General features: G+C 30.7%; 2 protein-coding genes and 1 long non-coding RNA gene across 6 annotated transcripts; 1 reads left to right on the plus strand and 2 right to left on the minus strand.

Annotated features, from left to right (window-relative positions):
* The first annotated feature begins 427 nt into the window (after window positions 1–427).
* LOC114397014 lies at window positions 428–6,916 on the plus strand. The gene is made up of 2 exons (XR_003663337.1): window positions 428–616; window positions 6,598–6,916. It is a non-coding gene; the product is annotated as an uncharacterized LOC114397014 (long non-coding RNA).
* A 915-nt stretch (window positions 6,917–7,831) lies between these two features.
* On the minus strand, window positions 7,832–12,777 carry LOC114397018 (putative tRNA pseudouridine synthase). Its single transcript, XM_028359157.1, has 7 exons — window positions 12,406–12,777; window positions 12,279–12,314; window positions 11,744–11,856; window positions 11,495–11,643; window positions 10,728–10,872; window positions 9,620–10,042; window positions 7,832–8,576 (listed from the first exon to the last, which is right to left on the minus strand). The coding sequence occupies exons 1-7, from the start codon at window positions 12,671–12,673 to the stop codon at window positions 8,160–8,162; spliced, it is 1,551 nt and encodes a 516-aa protein (XP_028214958.1). The 5' UTR covers window positions 12,674–12,777; the 3' UTR covers window positions 7,832–8,159.
* A 2,536-nt stretch (window positions 12,778–15,313) lies between these two features.
* LOC114397025 (putative tRNA pseudouridine synthase) lies at window positions 15,314–19,604 on the minus strand. Of its 4 annotated transcripts, none has more exons than XM_028359175.1 (8): window positions 19,343–19,604; window positions 19,200–19,235; window positions 18,645–18,757; window positions 18,381–18,529; window positions 18,045–18,186; window positions 17,134–17,580; window positions 16,167–16,601; window positions 15,314–15,814 (listed from the first exon to the last, which is right to left on the minus strand). In XM_028359175.1, exons 1-7 carry the CDS (start codon window positions 19,518–19,520, stop codon window positions 16,185–16,187), a joined length of 1,482 nt encoding a protein of 493 aa, XP_028214976.1. In that variant the 5' UTR covers window positions 19,521–19,604; the 3' UTR covers window positions 15,314–15,814; window positions 16,167–16,184. The 4 variants fall into 4 exon arrangements, with proteins under 4 accessions (XP_028214976.1, XP_028214968.1, XP_028214963.1 ...); XM_028359167.1 differs by having other exon boundaries at window positions 15,314–15,865; XM_028359162.1 differs by having other exon boundaries at window positions 15,314–15,868; window positions 19,343–19,603.
* Window positions 19,605–19,813: the final 209 nt, after the last annotated feature.

Raw genomic sequence — 19,813 nt, forward strand, 5'->3', positions numbered from 1 at the left:
ATAAGTTTTTTATCTTATTTTTTATATAAAAAATTGAATTATTTATTAATACAAATTAAAAAAGTTCTTTATAATTCAATAACAACGCCAATTCTAAGAATTAAGTTTTTTTTAATTAATCATAGTTTTTATACAATGATAAAAAAATTTCATTTGACCAACCACACTTAATAACAACAAATAAAGTCGATGTGAATGAACATAAAGGGCAAACTTAGAGGATTTCTTTTTTTGGTGAACACTTGGAGGAAAAGTTAAAGACTAATTAAAGTGTAAAATAATTAATTTAAAAGTTTTAAAAAAATTGGCCGAGTGATGGAATTAGTTTGAATTGGAAAAGATAAAGTAATCCAATAATTGACCAAGACCTCAAGTTAGAATTAATTCAGATTTATCAATTGTAGTTTACTTTTTTGAGTCGCTGTGATTATTAAGTCAAGCCATCTTGATAGGAACACCCGAAATATATGTAATTTGGCCAGTATATATATATAAACTGAAGAAGTCCATCTATCCCATGCAAGTGTTACCTAATTACAAACATGAAATTTTTTTGGTTTCTTCAAATCCTGTTCTGCCTGGCCATGGTTCTCATCAATCCCTCGGTTGCTCCCAGGTAATACCCTTTTGCTTTCAGTAAATTTTCATTTTAGTTCTTGAATTTGAGACACTGTGAAGTAGTTGTTGAAATTAGGAAATATTAATAAATCCCTAAAACTAAAATTAAAATTGCTGTCATTTTAGTTTCAGAAATATACAACTTATTTATTATTTATTATTATTATAGTTTCTAAGTTTTACCCACTCCATCCACCGCTACCTAAGGTCTCCGATTCACGGCCATGAAGATTTTCTTGATTAGCTTATATATATAAAGTTTGGTTCTTCAATATATAACTATATATGTAGTATCCCTTTTCTTCTAAACCTCTTTAATTTCTGCTTGGGATCACCAGAAATAAGCATAGTCCTAGCTAGCTACTCCAATGTTTTTGGCTATATTTGTTTAATTAATACTTTGATCTTTCTTGTTGCGCGTAATATATAATACCTCCAGTTAATAAAGAATGCTGTTTGTGAATATTGAAAATCCTCGAGATAGCAACGGAATTAAAACTATTCTAGTACATGAATACCAGTTCGCAAGTGATGATTACACTGTTACCTTCAAGAACACCAAATTATTTATAATACCTTTTTTACTGTGAATGTATTTATTTGTAGGAAAAATGTGTTTAACGTAGTTACAATAAAATCTTTGACTTTTATATTAAATGAATTTTATCGTCAAACTTTAAAAAATATATGAATTTAGTCCTTCTAAATTTTGATGAATTTTTAAATAAGATGGACTAAGTTCACATGTTTTTTAAACAGTATAATATGAAGTCTTAATTAAGTTGAATTTTCAGTATTGCTATTGAAAAAAAAAAATCTGAAAAACTCACTTGGACAGTACCTTCTTAAATAGAGACGACTGACTCAGGGACTGAATATATTTGGTCACATCCTCACTTTACCTTATTTTGAATTATTCAAATTGGATAGATGTATTATAGTATGTGCATGTAACATACGGTATAATCTAGAAATTAAAGTTGGAATCAGCCATACCATTCTTGAGGGCAATGAAGTGACACATTGGCTTGTACATGGCCTTTCGTTCATCCCATTGCATTTAAAAGGAAATTAGCTAGCATTTGGCAATTGAAAACAAAACTTCTATATATATATATATATATATATATATATATATATATATATATATATATATATATATATATATATATAAATAGAAGTTTAATTGACTTGTAGCCGTGTTCAATTGACTTGACTAAAATGTTGCATGATTTTACACACCTTAGCAAATAATAAGGATTAAGGACACCCTTCAATGATATGAATATGATCAGGCAAGCAGAACAAGAGAAGGGGAACTTTGACACTTCAGGCAACAGCCATGTAGAACTCATAAACTGCTTTGAGAATTTGTTCTGATGATTCAACCATAGACATCGTTTCTTGCCGCGTACAGTTTCCATCTCTTGATCTCATTTTGAAATTAAGCTTGGAGAGTGACAACAAAATGATGTCATTTTGCTATCTGATTTGTACTGAAAAGGTACCAAAATATACATTAGTAACATATTAGTAAAACCAAGAAATTCAACAGTGAATGAGGTTAATGTCCAACAATGGATGAATTCAACAAGTAAAACCAAGAAATGCATAAAGCTATATTTTTTGTTATTTGTACAGAAAAGAACCCAAAATATAGCCCTTTAATAAGTTTATTATTTATAATATATTGAGAAAAGGAATAGTTTAAGTGGCCAATGTAGTCATCACAAATATTAATCATGTCAAGAGAAAAATGTATGAATGCAACAAATCCACTGTAGTGTCAAGTTAAGAAACAACTGTGCTGAAGTTATAAAGGACCACTAGTTAGATTCCCAAAACCAAGAGACAAAACAAATGGATTACTATTCAAAGTTATTCTAGAAATACTATAATTTCAAACTTTGGATGTATAATTAAATTTAAGAGTATATAAACAAGTTTAAAAGCTATTTTACTTTCTAGGTTACATAAATCTATTAATTTCATACATGTGTAAACTATCTTTAATCTAAATCGTGTAACTTTTTCTTATGCTATCTAAATTGTGTAACTTATAATAGAACAAATTCACCCAACTTGTATTATTAAATCTCAACTTATAGCACTGTTAATTATCACAAAATTAACACCATCAGCTATAATTTCCCAATCCATATTTCCCATCCATTGAATGATTGGACAAGGTTAAGCAGTTTTCTGATACCAAAAAGGACCAATGATAATATCCTTACTCCCTTAGCATTTTGGACAAGGTTAATTAAGCGGGCTTGAGTCAAACTAACTTATAAGTTATTCAAAGTATACCTTACCAAATCGGATAAGGTTAAGCATTCAAATAACAAAGAGAACCATTGGAAATACCCTTCCCTTAGCATTTTTCCTTGCGCACTACGGAGACGATGGTGAGGCTAACCAATGAGTATAGGACTATAGGGGCAACAACTAATTATTCTTGCGTCATTGCCCCACCACCCACAGAAAAAATAACTAGAAAAACAAGCCAGTTTCTCATTTTATTTCTAATCTAATAAAGAAATTGGATACAAATAATTAATATATTAAAATAAAGATTAAATTATTTGGATATTGCTTAAATTTAATCTCCAGTAAAAATAATTTTTAACTAGAATTTTATTTATCTTTCGATCAAATTTCAGATTAATTAGAATTTTTTTATAAACATTAAGAGAATAAAAAATATCATTTATAATCCAACAAAATAAAGTTCTTTTCTTGATTACTTAGATTTTGACTCATGTCATTAATTTGAATTTTGAAGGACCTTTAACTACCCCACTTTAACGCCAGACTTTCTCATTTCATAATCTTATTCCACTGAAATTTGAAAGCTAGCCTCTAGAAATTGTTTACTGTGATTTTTTAGTGTCGCACTCGCATAGTTTTTATTTCTCATTCAATGGGCAAATATTCAAAAAATAGTTTGGGGGTAAATATGATTTTGGTTCTTTAAAATTCATATTGGTTTTAGTTATCCAAAAATAATGTGTTGTATTTGGTCTCTGAAAATTTTAATTTTTTTAAGTCCTTTATTTAACACCTTTAATTTGTTCGGTTAAAACTTTACGTATTAATATATTATCTTATTTATTATATAAAATTTTGAATTCTTCATTAACTAGTACAAATTAAAAAAGTTAATTATAAACATTAATTTTTATACTTAAAAAAATAAAGTAGAAGTTGTTTTTTGCTGACTAAAAATAAAAGTTATGTATACTTCAATTACAACGTCAATTCTAAGCATTAATTTTTTTAATTAGTGTAGCAATATTTTTTATACATTTACAATTTTTCATTTGATCAAAGACACTTGATAAAAAGTGAGGCCATTATGTATTATATATGCATGCATGGTATATAAACTTAGGAAACTTCTGTGGGACAAGTATCACGCAATGCTAGCAAGTTACTTTTTAGTTTATACTATTCATGTAACAGAATATTGACACTTATATCCTCTATATTAATAACAGTATATTGACACTTATATCCTCTATATTAATAACAGTATATTGACACTTATATCTTCTATATTGTTTTGTTTTCCACTTAAGTCCCTATTAATACAATGGCTCTGGTTTAATGAAAGAATAACTCATGACTATTTTTGTTATTTTAATTTGCAGACATATTTATTGTTTACACTTTATAATATTATAGATTTAATTTTTATATTTCTATTTTAGAAACAAAGGGCTTAGCCTTTAGCCTAACAAAAATATTAACGTCAGTATAAAGAAAATAAGGTGATGATAATCTATACTTTTTATATTTTTAAATTTAAATACATGCATTTTTTTTATAATTTAAAGAATGTATTATCGATCTACATTTTTATTGGAAAAATATATTTGAATAAGTTAACGAAATTTAACAAATATAAATTATTTGAGTAGCTGAATGAGTAACAAATATAATCTTTTTGTAATATTTAAATATTTTATGATATTATAAAATCGAATTATTATTTATTTTATATACATGTATATAATTTTTTATAAAACAAATATATCCATATTTCATTTTTGAAAAAATAACTTTTAGTTACAAAGATTTGTTCCTCATGTAATATTTTTAATAATTTTTTTCTATAATACAAATTATGTTTGTATTGCAAAATAGTTTTATATTATTGCCTCACCAACAAATAAAATATTTTACAATATCATTTCATGTTTTGTATAAATACTTCTGAACATTATTTTTTTAAGGATATCAACAATATTATTTTAAGTTAGCATTTAAAATCATCTCAAGAGACAATTCACTTTCATTCTAATCAATCCCTTTTTGCTATATAATATTAAATTAATAATAATAAAGATATAATATTTTATTAATAACGTGAATCCTTAATAAAAATGATTTCGTTTACATTAAAATTTAATTATATTTACCTGTCAAAAGTATACCTAAGACAAAATAATAGTTGACTAAACGTATATCTTATCTTGAAAATTACTTATACTTTTTTTTACTTTAGTTTTTTTTTATATATATAAAATTCAGTTTTTATATTAAGACCATATCCGGCCCAATGCTTTAGATTACATTATTTATTTTTTATATTTTGGATAATTATTTTAAGCTAAAAACATATGTATTGTTTTCTAGATTTAATTTTATTTTCTATCATTTTAAGCCAAAAAAATATGTATTATAAAATGATACTGTGAGCTAAAAAGTAAACAAAAATTAAATAATCAGTAAAATCAATATTATTTATATATTTAATTTTCTATCTTTTTCTACATATTAAAAAAACAAGGATCACACCACCGTGGGGTAAAACACTAGACATAGTTTGTTTATTTTAATTGAAGTGTTGAATTATTTAAATAAAGATTTAAAATACATAATTAGTAACCTGGCGTTGATTTCTCTTTCATTAAATTAAAAATTGAAATAAATATTACGTATATATTAATATAATAACAATAAATTATTAAACAAAAGCAATTTCAATTAATTAAATATTATTTGAAATATTTAATTTTATTGTTTTATTATATCAATACAAAAAAGTCAATACCAAAAAATAATCAATAATGATATGGTATAGAATAAAAATTTTATATTTAATTTTATTAAAAAAATCATCACTTTATGGTATATATGTTCAATAAAAATTAATTAATTTGACAATAAAATATAAAAGTAATATTTTCAGTAAAAAATATAAAATTAATATTTATTAAATATGTTGCCAAAAATATATAAATTTTTATATATTCATATTTTTTTGACTGAAATAATATAAGTATTTATAATATAAAAATTAATCTGTAATTATGTTTGTAATTAAAATATTTGATCTTATTTATACCGGTGCATGCACGGGATGGAAACTAGTATATATAAACACAAGAAGTCCGTGCATTCCATGCAAGGCTTGCTTCCATACATTTTCTCATCCTCACAGACATTCAAACATGAAATTTTTTTGGTTTCTTCAAGTCCTGTTCTTCCTGGCTATGCTTCTCGTCAATCCTTCTGTTGCTCCCAAGTAACTACTTTTCTCACAACCCTTTTTGCAATCAAGTAAATTCTCATTTTAATTAGTTCTGGAATTTGTAAAACATTATTATAATAGTTATTGAAGTTTAAAAATATCAAATGAATTCCTGAAATTAAAACTATTGTTGTTTTGGTTTCTGAAATATACATAGATAAGGACAAAAACTAATCTAACTAAAAAATAATAATTTTTCAAGAGTTTATTTGATTTTTTTTTTAATTTTAGGAATTAATATGACATCATCTCACAAACTCAAACTAAAATAGGGTTTACTCTTTCTCAATTCCTTAAAGCGTTAAAAAAATAAGCTTTTATATATATATATATATATATATATATATATGTATATATATACACACACACACATAAAACTTTTATTAACCATAAATAACTAAGTTGAACGTTGTGATGAGATATGGCTTGTTTTGTAACAGTGCACCAGCTCCTCCTTCAACTGGTGACCCGATTACAGAACCACTCCGTCCACCGCCACGCAAGGTCTCTGGTTCATGGCCAAGAAGAAATTCTTGATAAGCTTATATATATAAATATAAAGTTTGGTTCTTCAATATATATGTAGTATCTCTTCACTTCTAAACCTTTTTCTGCTTGTGATCACCATAAATAAGCTAGCATAGTTCTTCTCCAATGTTTTTGGCTATATATGTATAATACTTTGATCGAATTTCTTGTTGCGTGTGATAATAATGCCTCCAGTTAATTAAATACTAAGAAAATATTGAAATTCCTCAACATAGCATGGAATTAAAATTATTTTAGTACATAAATATCAGTTCCAAGTGATGATTAAACTTACCTTCAAGAGAAACAAAATAATTAAAATACTTTTGTTATGACAAAATGTTATTTATATTATTATATTTATGCATACCGGAAAAATGTGACAACAATTTTCACCAATTGAGACATTTCGTTCTTCACTTTTAAAAAATTCATAATTTTAATATTTGTGGTTAACTTTAAACATTAATCTATGTATTCTGGAAATCAATTATTTAATTGTTAATAAACTTAATTTATTAAAAAAATTAAAAAATACATAATCAAGTTTGAAATTGAAAAAGGAAACTAAAATCGTAGATTTCTTTTAAGAAATAAGAAATAAAATGTCTAAATCAAAAAATAGGAGACACTAAAATTACATTTTTTAAAAATAGGAAACAAAATATCTCAATTAAAAATTAAGAGAACTAAATTTACAAATTTAAACAAAAGAATAAAAATTACATTTTAACCTAAAAGTTATTGCATGTTTGTAGCTATAGGAGAGAATGAATTGAAGAGATAAAACAGAACATGCATGCATGATTATCATTATCATTAGAATAAAAGCACTTATGAATCGTGAGTGGAAGTTGTATTGTCATTAATCCAACTTAGTAGCAAATCACTGTAACTGTTTTTGGCTAAAAAAAAGGGTTGCATGATTCTCAGCTTTCCCAATAACTCACTTGGACCTTCTCTTGATGTGCGGGAGTGTTGGATGAAGGATTTTTGTGGTTGATCTCTTGTGTAGTTCTTAGTTTTCTGCTTTGTAGTTATCTTCCCATTGTATTACCCCTTGCGAATGCATGGCTTGCATTTGTTGTTATCTCTTATCTCTTATATATATAATATGTGCATGCAACATATGGTATAAACTGAAAATTTAGAATCACCCATACCATTCTAGAGGGAAATGGAGTGGCGCATTGGCTTGCAAACCATGCACATAGCCTTTCTTTACATCCCATTGTTATTTAAAGGAAATTAGTTAGCATTTAGCAATTGAAAACAAAACTTCATTATATACACAGCTTTACATGTAGCTGTGTTCAATTGACTTGACTAAAATGTTGCATGATTTTCATTCCCTACACCCTTAGCAAATGATAAGGACACCCTTCAATGATATGAATATATTATCAAGCAACCAGAACAAGAAAAGGATGTGAAGTTTGCCCACAAGTATTCCATAACTGAATACATGTATGCACTATGCCTTTGATGCTGACTTTAACCTGAAATTTTCCTTCCATGTCTTCCAAGCCTTTCTGACTTCATCCAACTCAGCATCTGGAATGCTTGAGTACTTATCCAAATTCTCAACCCATTTTTCCCAAGGAGAGTTTGATGAGTCTAGGAACTTTGATACTTCAGGCAACACAACAGATGTGTAGAACTCGTCAACTGCTTCGAGAATTTGTTCTGATTCAACCATGGACACCATTTCTTGCCGTGTAAAGTTTCCAGCACTTGCTCTCGTTTTGAAAGCATTTCCCCTCAAAATCAGAACTTCTGGGGGGGCAAGGGGGAGGACAATCCGCGAAAACTTGGAGAGTGACAACAAAATGGCATCTCTTGGGATTAAGTTGCGCTTTACAGCTACAGCAGTCCCAACCATTTTGCGAATCTGATGAGTCATTCAGTCAGTCAGTGTGATTGCGTGAATAAGGTTAATGTGAGTGCATTCAACTAGTAGAACCATGAAATGCATAAAGCTATATTTTGTTGGTTGTACAGAAATGCACCCAAAGAACTTTCTTTAGTTGTAGACTTTTAGTTACCTAACAACATGGTCTTTACTCTCTATATATGTCTGTACTTAAGCACTGGGAATTAGAATACTGTTTAGGAGCTTTAGATGCAGTCTGGCTTATTTCATGCACCTCAAGGTACATAGATAAACAGTTTAATTTAATTCATCAACACTGATAAAATGATCGTTGAAGATTTTAATTAGTTTAACAACAACTTCCTTCCTAGTATATTGTGAACGTATCTTTTGACATTACAGAAATTATGTGAAGCAAACCAAGGCAAATCACGATATCTTTCAAATCAAAGAATGTGTCTGCAAATTAACAAGTCAAATGTCTCTAAAAGTATTGAATGCATATAATGAAAAATTTCCATAAACATACTGTTTTAAAGATAAACATACTGAACCATAAAACAATTTTGAAAAAAGAATTATAATTGAGGGAAAAATTAAAAGTTGGAGTTAGAGTGTTGGACTAATTATTATCCTCTGTCAATTCAAAAACTTTTTTACACTATTATCTAATCATGTGTCACATAATTAATTATAAGATTTTGACCTCCTAGGTTGTTGTTATCATGGTAAAACTATTTAATGATATGACAAAACATAATTATGTCATAATGTACATAAATTTTATAATAATAGAAGGCCATCAACATACTGTATAAAAGATAAACATACTGAACCACAAAACAATTTTGAAAAACTAAATGTTGGACTATTTATTATCCTCTGTCAATTTAAAACTTCTTTACACTATCCAATCACGTGTCACATAATTTTAAGAGTTTGACCTCCTAGGTTATTGTTATCATAGTCAAACTATTTAATAACGTGAAAAACCATAATTAAATGATAATGTACTTATGTCAAAATTAAACTCTTACGAGTTAAAGTCAACTGAGACTTACTTGATGCAACATGAAGGAGTCCCCCCATATATGGACCTCAATATAATCATATCCAAGTGATGTTTCCAACTTCCCACATGAACAACGAAAAACCTTTCTGAAATGGGAAGCATTTAATCTATCTGTCTCATCTGGTTCATATAGCCATTTTGCACGAACTACTACACTAGAGTTTTGACTACTCAAGCCATTGGATTCACTAGACTCTGGAGGCTTGTGGCTCTCTTCCTTGTCACTAAATGTGGTTGGTCTGCCACTCACAAAATCATCATCATCACCTTCCTCACTCTCTGATTCACAAGCTGATGTCAAACTAGATGATCCTATTCTATCTGACATGACATCATTTCCAGATGATTGCCTTACTTGGTATTTTTTCCTGTACTTAGACCGAACAGTATAATTATGGAAAGGATGCTCTCCCTGCAATAATAACATCAACGGATAAAAAAAAGTAAATAAATTCCTGATTTTAAACATTATGTATTCATGATCTTGTTACCTTGTTAGCAATACATAAACAGTCCCCAGTTACAGTTAAGTTAGGCTCGTACAGATAGAAAATACAGAAAATAAAGTTAGAACCTGTACTTGATAGAAATTGTAAATAAAGGGAATAAAAGCTACAGTATCTCTTCAATATTTAATATTTTATTTTCCAATTCATGTAATGAGACAACAATGGAAATGTAAAGAAAAAAACACTAAATGAGGGCTAGTGAAGAAGAATTTGTGTAGGCATGCAAGTGCTCAAGGTTTAAACCATCATATCATTATTATGCATATTGTATACATCTTGTAGAAGAAAACAAGCCTAGAAACATGTTTATTATTTGGAAAGAAGAAATAAACTTAATTTGCACATAAATTTAAAGAGCCACAAAGAAAAATTATTCAGTAAGGAGCATGCTTAGAAGAAACTGAGATGAAACTAGAGAATTCATTTCAGGAAAAGCCGCACATTTTCACTATAATCAATTAGGAAGGATGAGGGATCACTACCTTAACTAAGGTTTATCGGAAGTAAACTAAATTTGTAAATTATATTAAGACAAATGAATAATTCCGCAACAACAACTAAACCAAATACAAATGAAAATGAGTATACCTCAAAAACATTAAGTATACTGTTGAACTCTGAAATATGAAAATCAATTTCGTCCTGGCTAAAATGACTCTGGATTCCTATTATACCAGCAGGGAGGAGATAAGAATATTTCCGCAAGTTGCACTCCCTTCTAGGATCAAATCTCCTAAAACAAGCCAAAACTAAGAAGTTACAAATAACAGTACGAGAGGGGTAGTTAAAATCAAGGAACACTTTAAATTTATGAGCCACCTGAAAATTCACCAGTCATAACCAATAGTCCAAATGAATATATTTTTTTGTGCATAATCCCATGGATCATATCTATCCCCACATAGTGGGAAAAAGCTTTGGTAGTTGTTATAATCCCATGGATGACCTTTTTAATCTGAACATTTTTATACATACATTAAACAGGCAGGTCTTCATGTAAAACAAATTGGGGCTTTTAATTTTCAAACTGATTGGAGCTAGCTACAGTACATATCAGGCTCTGAAATAAGAGCTCATATATCCTTGCAGACCTTAGTTGAGTAGTCAATTCGAAATTAATTTTTCTACTTTATCAATTTCCTAGTGACAAACAATAGAATAGCATTCCTTGTAAAATATCTATTAAGAATGGATAATTAGTGAGATGCAGAAAAAAAAATGCTCATTTAATCTATAGAGATACATGTATGTATTACCACTCGACAATCAAGATATGAGGAGAAATTCAATTATGAAAAAACCCTCACGAAATCAATCATAATAATTTACATATAACCAATCAGAGACTATCTTACTTCGTTGAAGGCAGTATGCTAAAAACTCTGATAGTATTAGGAAGATAAGAGTTAATGCGGTTTGCAAGCACAATGCCATAGTCATCACCTTTCCATGCATTCTCAGGGATTTCCATCTTAAAGGCTATCATTGTTGCCAGAGAGTGCACCTAGCACAAGCACATCATAAAAGTGGAAAGAAATTAAGATATGTAAAAAAAGAAACAATAACAACCAATTGATTAACGGAATAACAAGAAGGTTACTCACTCCTTTATCAGTTCTGCTACTCCGGCCCCATTTCACTTTGTTCAAGTCCCCAAAATTACTATCACGCATGCCACCGGCCGTAAAGATTGCAGTTTCCAGTTCTTTCTCAACAGCTACATCATGTCAAAATTCTAATGCTTTAGCAACACTCGATTGATTAACACGGGCTAAGCTGATTTAAGTGTATGCCAGCAGTCAGTGTTTACATTAAAGTATCAAACTTTGTTTATTTGGAAACAAAACATAATAAGTTCGCATAACAAACACAAATTAGAATTTCACGACAATACTTATCAGATCATAACACCACATGAATCCAAATTCCAAACCAAAACATTAGCCAACATTCGTATAGAACTAAAGTCCTGTTTGGATAAAGGGGAACACTATGAAATAAAATGAATTGTGCATTTCCCAGAAGTAAAAATAAACAAGGCTAAATATCCATCTTCATCATTTTAAACAAAACTGAAATTCTAACAGGTCACTTTCTACCATAATCAACAAACAATATAACAGAGAAAAATGTTCTTACTGGATAATCTGTGTTCATCTCGTTGCATCTGCAGACCTGCAAATAATCCCACAAAATCAAATTAGCTCGAATTTCAAAAAAGAAATGAAATTTGGAATGAACAAAGAAAAGGGTTGTGGGGAGTGACCTCTAAAATCGGTCCCAACATATCCAACTCTCATTACAACCTTTTTCTTGAGGAAAGGTTCCCACTTTTCAGAAGGGGTTGGAAGGGACTGAGTGGAAGTGGAAGCACAGAAGCATTTGAGGAGTGCTGGAGGAAGAAGCAGAAATGGAAATGAAGAAGAAGAAGAAGGGAATAGCATTGCCACCAAAGTGGATATTCTTCTGTTATCTCTTACACGAGTTGGAATTGAAAGAAAGTGAGGCGAAGAAGAAACACAGCTACTCGCCATTTTCAACTCTTTCTTTGAATTCTATCTGTTACGCACTGCCAACATAAATAACATGTTCGTGGTATGCTCACGTTAAATAGTGCAAATATCACTCTAAAATTTTTGTTGTATCGTTAGGAATTGAAGAGAATGTCGGGGCTTACAATAATAAGTACATGTTTTGAGTTTGACCCGTATTGTCACTGTGGAATCTGGTTTACCATTTCAGTGTGTGTTTAATTTTGATATTAAGTAAAATTGTTAATTAATTAGGAATTACTCTTAATATAGTTTTTAATTTAATTACTATTGCATTCTAATTAACATTTTATTTATCAATCATTTATAATTAATTAAAGTGTCGGTAATGGATATCAATAGAGATTATTTTTTGAAAGTGCGGTATTAAAATCACTATTCACTGGGTAAACAAACTCAGGTCCATAGACGGGCTTGCAATTCGCGCGGGTAACAGACTGTTTTTTTTAAATAGTCCATAATTATGCAATATTTTTGGGCCCTCCCTGCTTAACCCGGACTGTGTGGGTTTGGTCCCGGGGTCCGCAGGTTGCCTGCAAGCCCGCTTAATCCATGGTTTAAGAATTTCACCAACTACAGCACCTTGAGAATCCCGCTTAATTCAGATCTTTCATTGTTGGCTTGTGATATTTTAAGCATTCAAACTACAACCGGCTTCCGAATCAACATTTAGTATTGGCTCACAGGTGCTTAACAAATATCGAACTAGGCTTCTTGCTGACAACATGCAAGCCTTGATATGTACTAAAAATTGGTTACTAGGATTTGATGAGTAAGGTAAATAATGTGTAATAATTGTTGTCTTTTAATCACTTAACTTGAGTTGATTCTAATATTTATTATTGTTTTGAGTTTTAGGAAAAGAAAATGAAGATGTGGAGATGGAGAAGACTCAAGTTACTTCAAATATGAAATCATTTGTTGTTGAAGATGTTTAAGTTTCATATTTTAGATTTATTGCTTGGATTTTCTTTTGTTAAGACATTATTTATTTTATTGATGTAATTAACCAATTGTTGATATTTTATTTACATTTGTGTTGAACTTAATTTGATTGTGTTGCATTTTTGTTGGAAATCAGAATTCTTTTAAAACTAAGCTCGCGGATCGGTCCATTTGACTCGCGGGGTCCGCAGGACGAGGACGGATCAATTTATTAGGTTCTTGTAAGAATGCGGGGCGGGCTGGCTTGGTCCGCTGTCAATGTGAATTTATGCAGGCGAACCTTGCGCGGGATGGGCTAGCCCACTTACCCACCCCTACTGTTCACATGGGTGTGAGTGTGGGGTCTGGGTAAGGAATTTTTCTGAAGTGCGGGTGGGTATAGGAACATGAACTATAGTACCTCTACTCAAGATTATTAAACTTGAGAGTTTACGCAGACTCGTGAGAGTTTCATAGACTCAACTCGTAAACTCGTAAGAGTCTACTTTGTATAAAAATAATAACAAAATATATATAAATAACATATTAATTAAAAATTTCAACAATATAATAAAGCAAAATAATAAATTATAAAGTTTAGAATATTTAAATAACCAAGTCTAGTAATAATACATCACTACTAGACAATAACTTGTAGAGGTTATAGTAGTGGTAGATCATTCCCATCGAGGGTTTGATGTTATTAGAAAACAAGGATTTATTATTATTAAAGGTGAAAATTTGTATTTGAGAATAACACACTAAATAAAAGTATGTTGAATGCTAAACAGTTAGAAAACAATAAAAAATGACTTACATTTTGGTCTAATTTTTTTAACTTGCTAACTCGTTGACTAGGTGGTAAAGTCGAGAGTCTACTGAGTTTACTTAGAGTTTATAGAGTTTACCCAAGTCTACTAAAAAAATAATTTACTCAAGAGTCAACTCACAGAGGACAAGTGAACTCGTAAACTTGTAAGAGTTAGCGAGTTAACTCGAGAGTTTGATAACCATACTCAAACTCGGTAGTGACACCAAGGAAGGTGGTCGACCCTTTTCCCTTGTCACTAGCCAGTCGACCTTTCAATAAAAGGAAAGCTAGAAAGTATATCTTTGCACATAAAGATCAAGATAAGGCTGCTCATATATTAAGATATGAAATAATCAAATAAGATACCATTAGATTCAATCTTACCTTGTTATACTCAATTATCATTATTTAATTCATGAAATTAGGCCATGAATCTGATTTTGGGTGTGTTAGGATTAAGAGTAAAATAAGTTTGGACTCATGTTTAGTTACTCTCTAAAGATATCAAGCTTGTTTGAATATAAGATATAAGATATAAGTGTTTTTAAGATATTCTTTACGAGAAATATAATTTTTTTTTCCGTAGAAAAGCTCTCAAACTCATAAAGACTTTTAGCCTTGTATCTAAACATGTTAAATTTTGCTTGAAAACTCAGTTTTGGAGAAACAAGACTTGCGATACTTTTACAACCAATAATCTAAACATGCATTAAATCGATCAACATTTTTGTTCTTTTAAAAAAGAAAACAATAATTTTTATCCTTAGAAGATTGTGAGTGTTTTGCACCGAATATAAAACTCGCATAGTGTAATACCTCAAACGAATCACACTAAAATAAGAGAGATCTAGAAGTTGTGTATGTATAAGATTATACAGTTAAAGATGACTTAAAAGAATTAATTTGTACTACATGTACTAACAAGATGCATACATTTTAAGAATAAAATATTTTAAGAATGACAATATGACATATCTATGGTATATTTTAAGCATAATGTAAGAATGACAGTGTGATATGGAAAGTATACATCCGTTTCAGTTTCAGAGGGTAAATGATTGTATGTAGCAACTCAGAAGCCTACCCCCATCTCTAACATTCTAACCCAATTTGGAAATATTATTCAATATTGTAGCTGTTTGTGGAAGCTGAAGCTGAGGTATTGTTGACTAGTGAAATTTTGTCAGCCTCTGAAGTTGTACTATCCTGCTTGGATGTTGAATTTGTTGAATTCTTGAGGAATCATGTTTGCTGGCCATTCAAGCCAATTAATTAATAATTAAAACACATCTTTCAAGCCAAATTCTTCCATAACTACCAAGTATTGAGCAAGCATGATTGTCCATTGTAGACTAGGTAGGCTGAATAAATTCCAAATTCTGTTTACCCTTCAAACTTGCACAGTGCAGGACAATCAGAACAAAGGTATGAATGCATTCCTTCTTCACAGAACAGAAAGGAAAGATTAAAAAATGCAGGTGCTAGCCATTGGAAGCTTTAATTAAGGCATATTAATTGAAAAATTTTAGAAAAAAACTGATGAAAAGGATAAGAAAAAATATAAGAGCGATCAGAATAAATATAAGAATGAATTCCTTCTCCATATGATAGCAAGAGGTAATTACACCCACCTATCTTTTTGGAAATTGCAAAATAAAAGAATAAATGTATTATCCAATGGATATTTTAATAAAGGCATGTTAAAGCAACCAAGTTCAGAATAGGAAAAGCAGTCATCACCTTTTTTCCTTCACTTTATCATGGATGAGTGCTAGTTGTAGTTTCAAATTTTTCTTTAAACAAATTCCAAGCCTTCCTGACCTCATCCAACTGATCATTTGGTATGCTTGTGTGAGCATCCAGCTTCTCAATCCATTCATCCCAAGGAGATCTTGATGGGTCCAATAATTTTGAAACTTGAGGTAGCATAACTGATGTGTAAAAATCATCAACTGCCTTCTTAATTTCTTCTGATTTAACTATTGTCTGCATCTCAGGCCTTGTTATGTTTCCTGGTCGTGTTCTTATTGAGAATCTGTTTCCCCTTAATATCAGAGCTTCTGAAGGTGCAAGGGGTAGAATAATCCGCGAGAACCTTGTCAGTGACAGCTTTATAATATCTTTTGGCAGTGCCTTGCGTTTTACTGCCACAGCTGTCCCAACCATTTTTCTTATCTGGTGAGTATAAAAAGTCAAATCATGATGCTTATGAAAAACAAGGCAACAAAATATATGTAATAGTAATACCAATTTAATTCAATACGAAAAAGGCAAGCAAAATGACAGTGGATGAACTAATCTAAGGGTTGACAGATCGGGACATGTCTAAAACAAAAAAATAGAAGTTAGTATTGTCAAACATGATCATTACTGAATAACCAGATATTGTAACAAATGAAAAGGGTGATTTATTGCAATAGTATACATAAATTGATCATTGTCACAATATCAACAATCATATTAAGTATTCAAATAATTTCGCTGAAGTTTCCAACGTGGAAATAAATTCAACTTGATTAAGTACTGTGGTGATAAATTGTTAGGATCAAAGGGAGTAAAATAATCCAGATTTTTCCCATAATTAATGTATAAAAAGTTTACAGCAAAATAGGCATGCTAGTTCTGTGCATGTGCTCCTTAATCCTGGAGTATTCTCTGTGGATAAAAAATTTAAGGAATGATATATGGGGAAAGAAAAATGAAATACCTGATGTAACATGAAGGACTCTCCCTGGATGGAGATCTCTATGTAATTATATCCCAGTGATGTTTCCAGTTTTCCACAGGAACACTGAAAAACTTTTCTGAAATGGGAAGCACTTAATCTGTCTGCTTCATCAGGTTCATATAACCATCTTGCACGAGCAACCAATCTAGAGTCTTGGTCATGCAAACCATTTCCATTCTTATTGCTAGAGCCAACAACAGGTTCAGCAAAATGATGAGTTTCTGAAAACTTCTGGCTTTGGCACACTATATTTTCTGTATATGCCTCATCAGTTTCAGAGTTTTCTTCCCCGTCACTGTACTCACATTCAGACTCATATGACAAACCCTCCCTTGCTGATGTGCCACTCTTTGATGATGACTGCCTATTAGGAAATTGTTTCCTGTACTTGGACCTAGCCGTATAATTATGGAAAGGATGTATCCCCTATTAAAGGCAATAATAGATAGTAACTGACATCTAACATCACAAATGCCAATATGCTCCAGCTAACCATGTCCGAAAACACCAGAGAAACAACACAAAATATCAGAAAATATGACCCTAATTTAGTCATAAATCTAAAACTTATAGCACATTTCCAGGAAGTACAGTCATTCAGCATCCACGGCCTAACTAAAAAATCATGTACTTAAACTGATAACTGCAAGAGGAATAACCAGTTAACATCTTGTTTGTGTAATCCTTTTATATTGACTTTTGGGTCTATACAATTTATTTGTTACAAAGACAATAATGTGATACATAAATACATGCATGAACCATCCAAAATTAACTAATATCAAGAAAACAAAAAATGTTCATAACTGATGCAATTAGTAATTAAGAACCAAAATAAATGGAGGCTTTTGATGAAATGGATAGGGAGAGGGAAGACAAGAATACCACACCTCAAATACATTAAGAATATCATTGAACTCTGATATGTGGTAATCAACTTCATCGCTGAAATGGCTTTGAATACCAATAATTTCAGCAGGGAGGAGGTAGGAATACTTCCGCAAAATACATTCCTTCCTGGGATCAAAGCTCCTGGGTCCAAGACACAAAATCAAACAATTTGAGACCACTACAGGACCAAAGAGCATCAGAAGCTTAGAAGTCTAGATTAAAAATTGAAATATAAATACACAGTACATTATCATTAAAAATTAAAATTTTCACAACAGACGTAACACTTCAAGGATTACTCCATATTAAGAATAACAAGCAAGATTTCGCCTTACCTTTGTGAGGGCAAAATGCTAATAACTTTAATATCAAAGGGAAGATAGGAGTTAACATAATTTGCAAGGCCAAAGCCATAAGGGTCTCCGTTCCACGCATTTTCCGGGATTTCCATTTTAAAGGATATAATTGTAGCAAGAGAGTGAACCTAATATATACACAACAACAAATAAGATGGCATAAGCAATCACATCCTGGCCGCATGTGCACTAAAAATCAGAACAGCAATCAATACAAATCAAAACAATGCAATCACAAATTACTCCTTTGTCAGTCCGGCTGCTTCTAGCCCATCCAATCTTCTGCAGATCCCCAAAATTACTTTCACGAATCCCACCAGCCTTGAATATGGCAGTTTCTAGTTCTTTTTCAATAGCTACATTTTTTTAAAATCCCAACACATTAAAAACAGACCATCCAATCTAACAATCAAGGTTTTAGAAAAGGCCAGCGGTCACAATTTCAGCCGCAACATCGATGCTTTTGGGGTTACCACACCGCAATTTCCCCCAACATCAATTATCGCGATGAAACGGTGACCGTGACTGCAATTTAAAGCCTTGCTAACAATGCAGATTGAAACACATTTGTACTCTACAATATACCAGAAGAACAGACAATAATACTTCTATTCACTAATGTGGAGACAACAGACTGAACAGAGTAACTGCTTCACAAATAATAAAAAGATTTAAAAATTAACAAGTTTTTACTAATTTTCATTATATCCAATTTTAAAAAAACTAATTTTCATTCCCCCAACAGGTTGGCATTTCTACAAACATCTTAGACTCCAAAAAACAATACTTGAAGCGTACTTGAGAGTGAATGTTCATCGTGCTGCATTTGGAGACCTGAATGAAGAGTGAACAAAAAAGATATTAGACATGAGACATAAGAGTATCTGTGTACAAGGATGCTGGGACTTTGAACAAAGACAACAACAGCAAATGGGACCTACCTCGGTAATTGGTGCCAACATAGGCGACAAGCATAGCGACTTTTTTCTTACGAGAAGGTTGCCATGCCTGCGGAGAAGAGCAACAATGGAACCATGTCCTTCTCCTTCTCTTCCCTGTAATAAAGGGAGCTTTTTTTAGCAAAGGAAACAGTGGGGCTCGCATACACCATGTAGCCATCTTCGCACTTCACAGCTCTGAGTAGAATGCCCCCAACAATTCAACAAGGACCCAATCAAGTCAAAGGATTTTTAAGAATAAAAACTACCTCTTCTTAATTACTTGAGTAGATTTATTTTATTTTAAAAATAATTTTGATGTTTTTTTTAAGAAATAAATCTTATCTGTTTTTTATATAAACATTTGTTTTAAATTTACACTAAAATTTCGAGACAAAATTAATTTTAGTCTGTAATGACCAAAGTCTATCATAATAGCAAAGAATGCCCACAAGTTTTAATTATTTCTCTATC

This window comes from Glycine soja, chromosome 2 (assembly GCF_004193775.1).
Source record: "Glycine soja cultivar W05 chromosome 2, ASM419377v2, whole genome shotgun sequence".
Lineage (NCBI taxonomy): Eukaryota > Viridiplantae > Streptophyta > Magnoliopsida > Fabales > Fabaceae > Glycine > Glycine soja.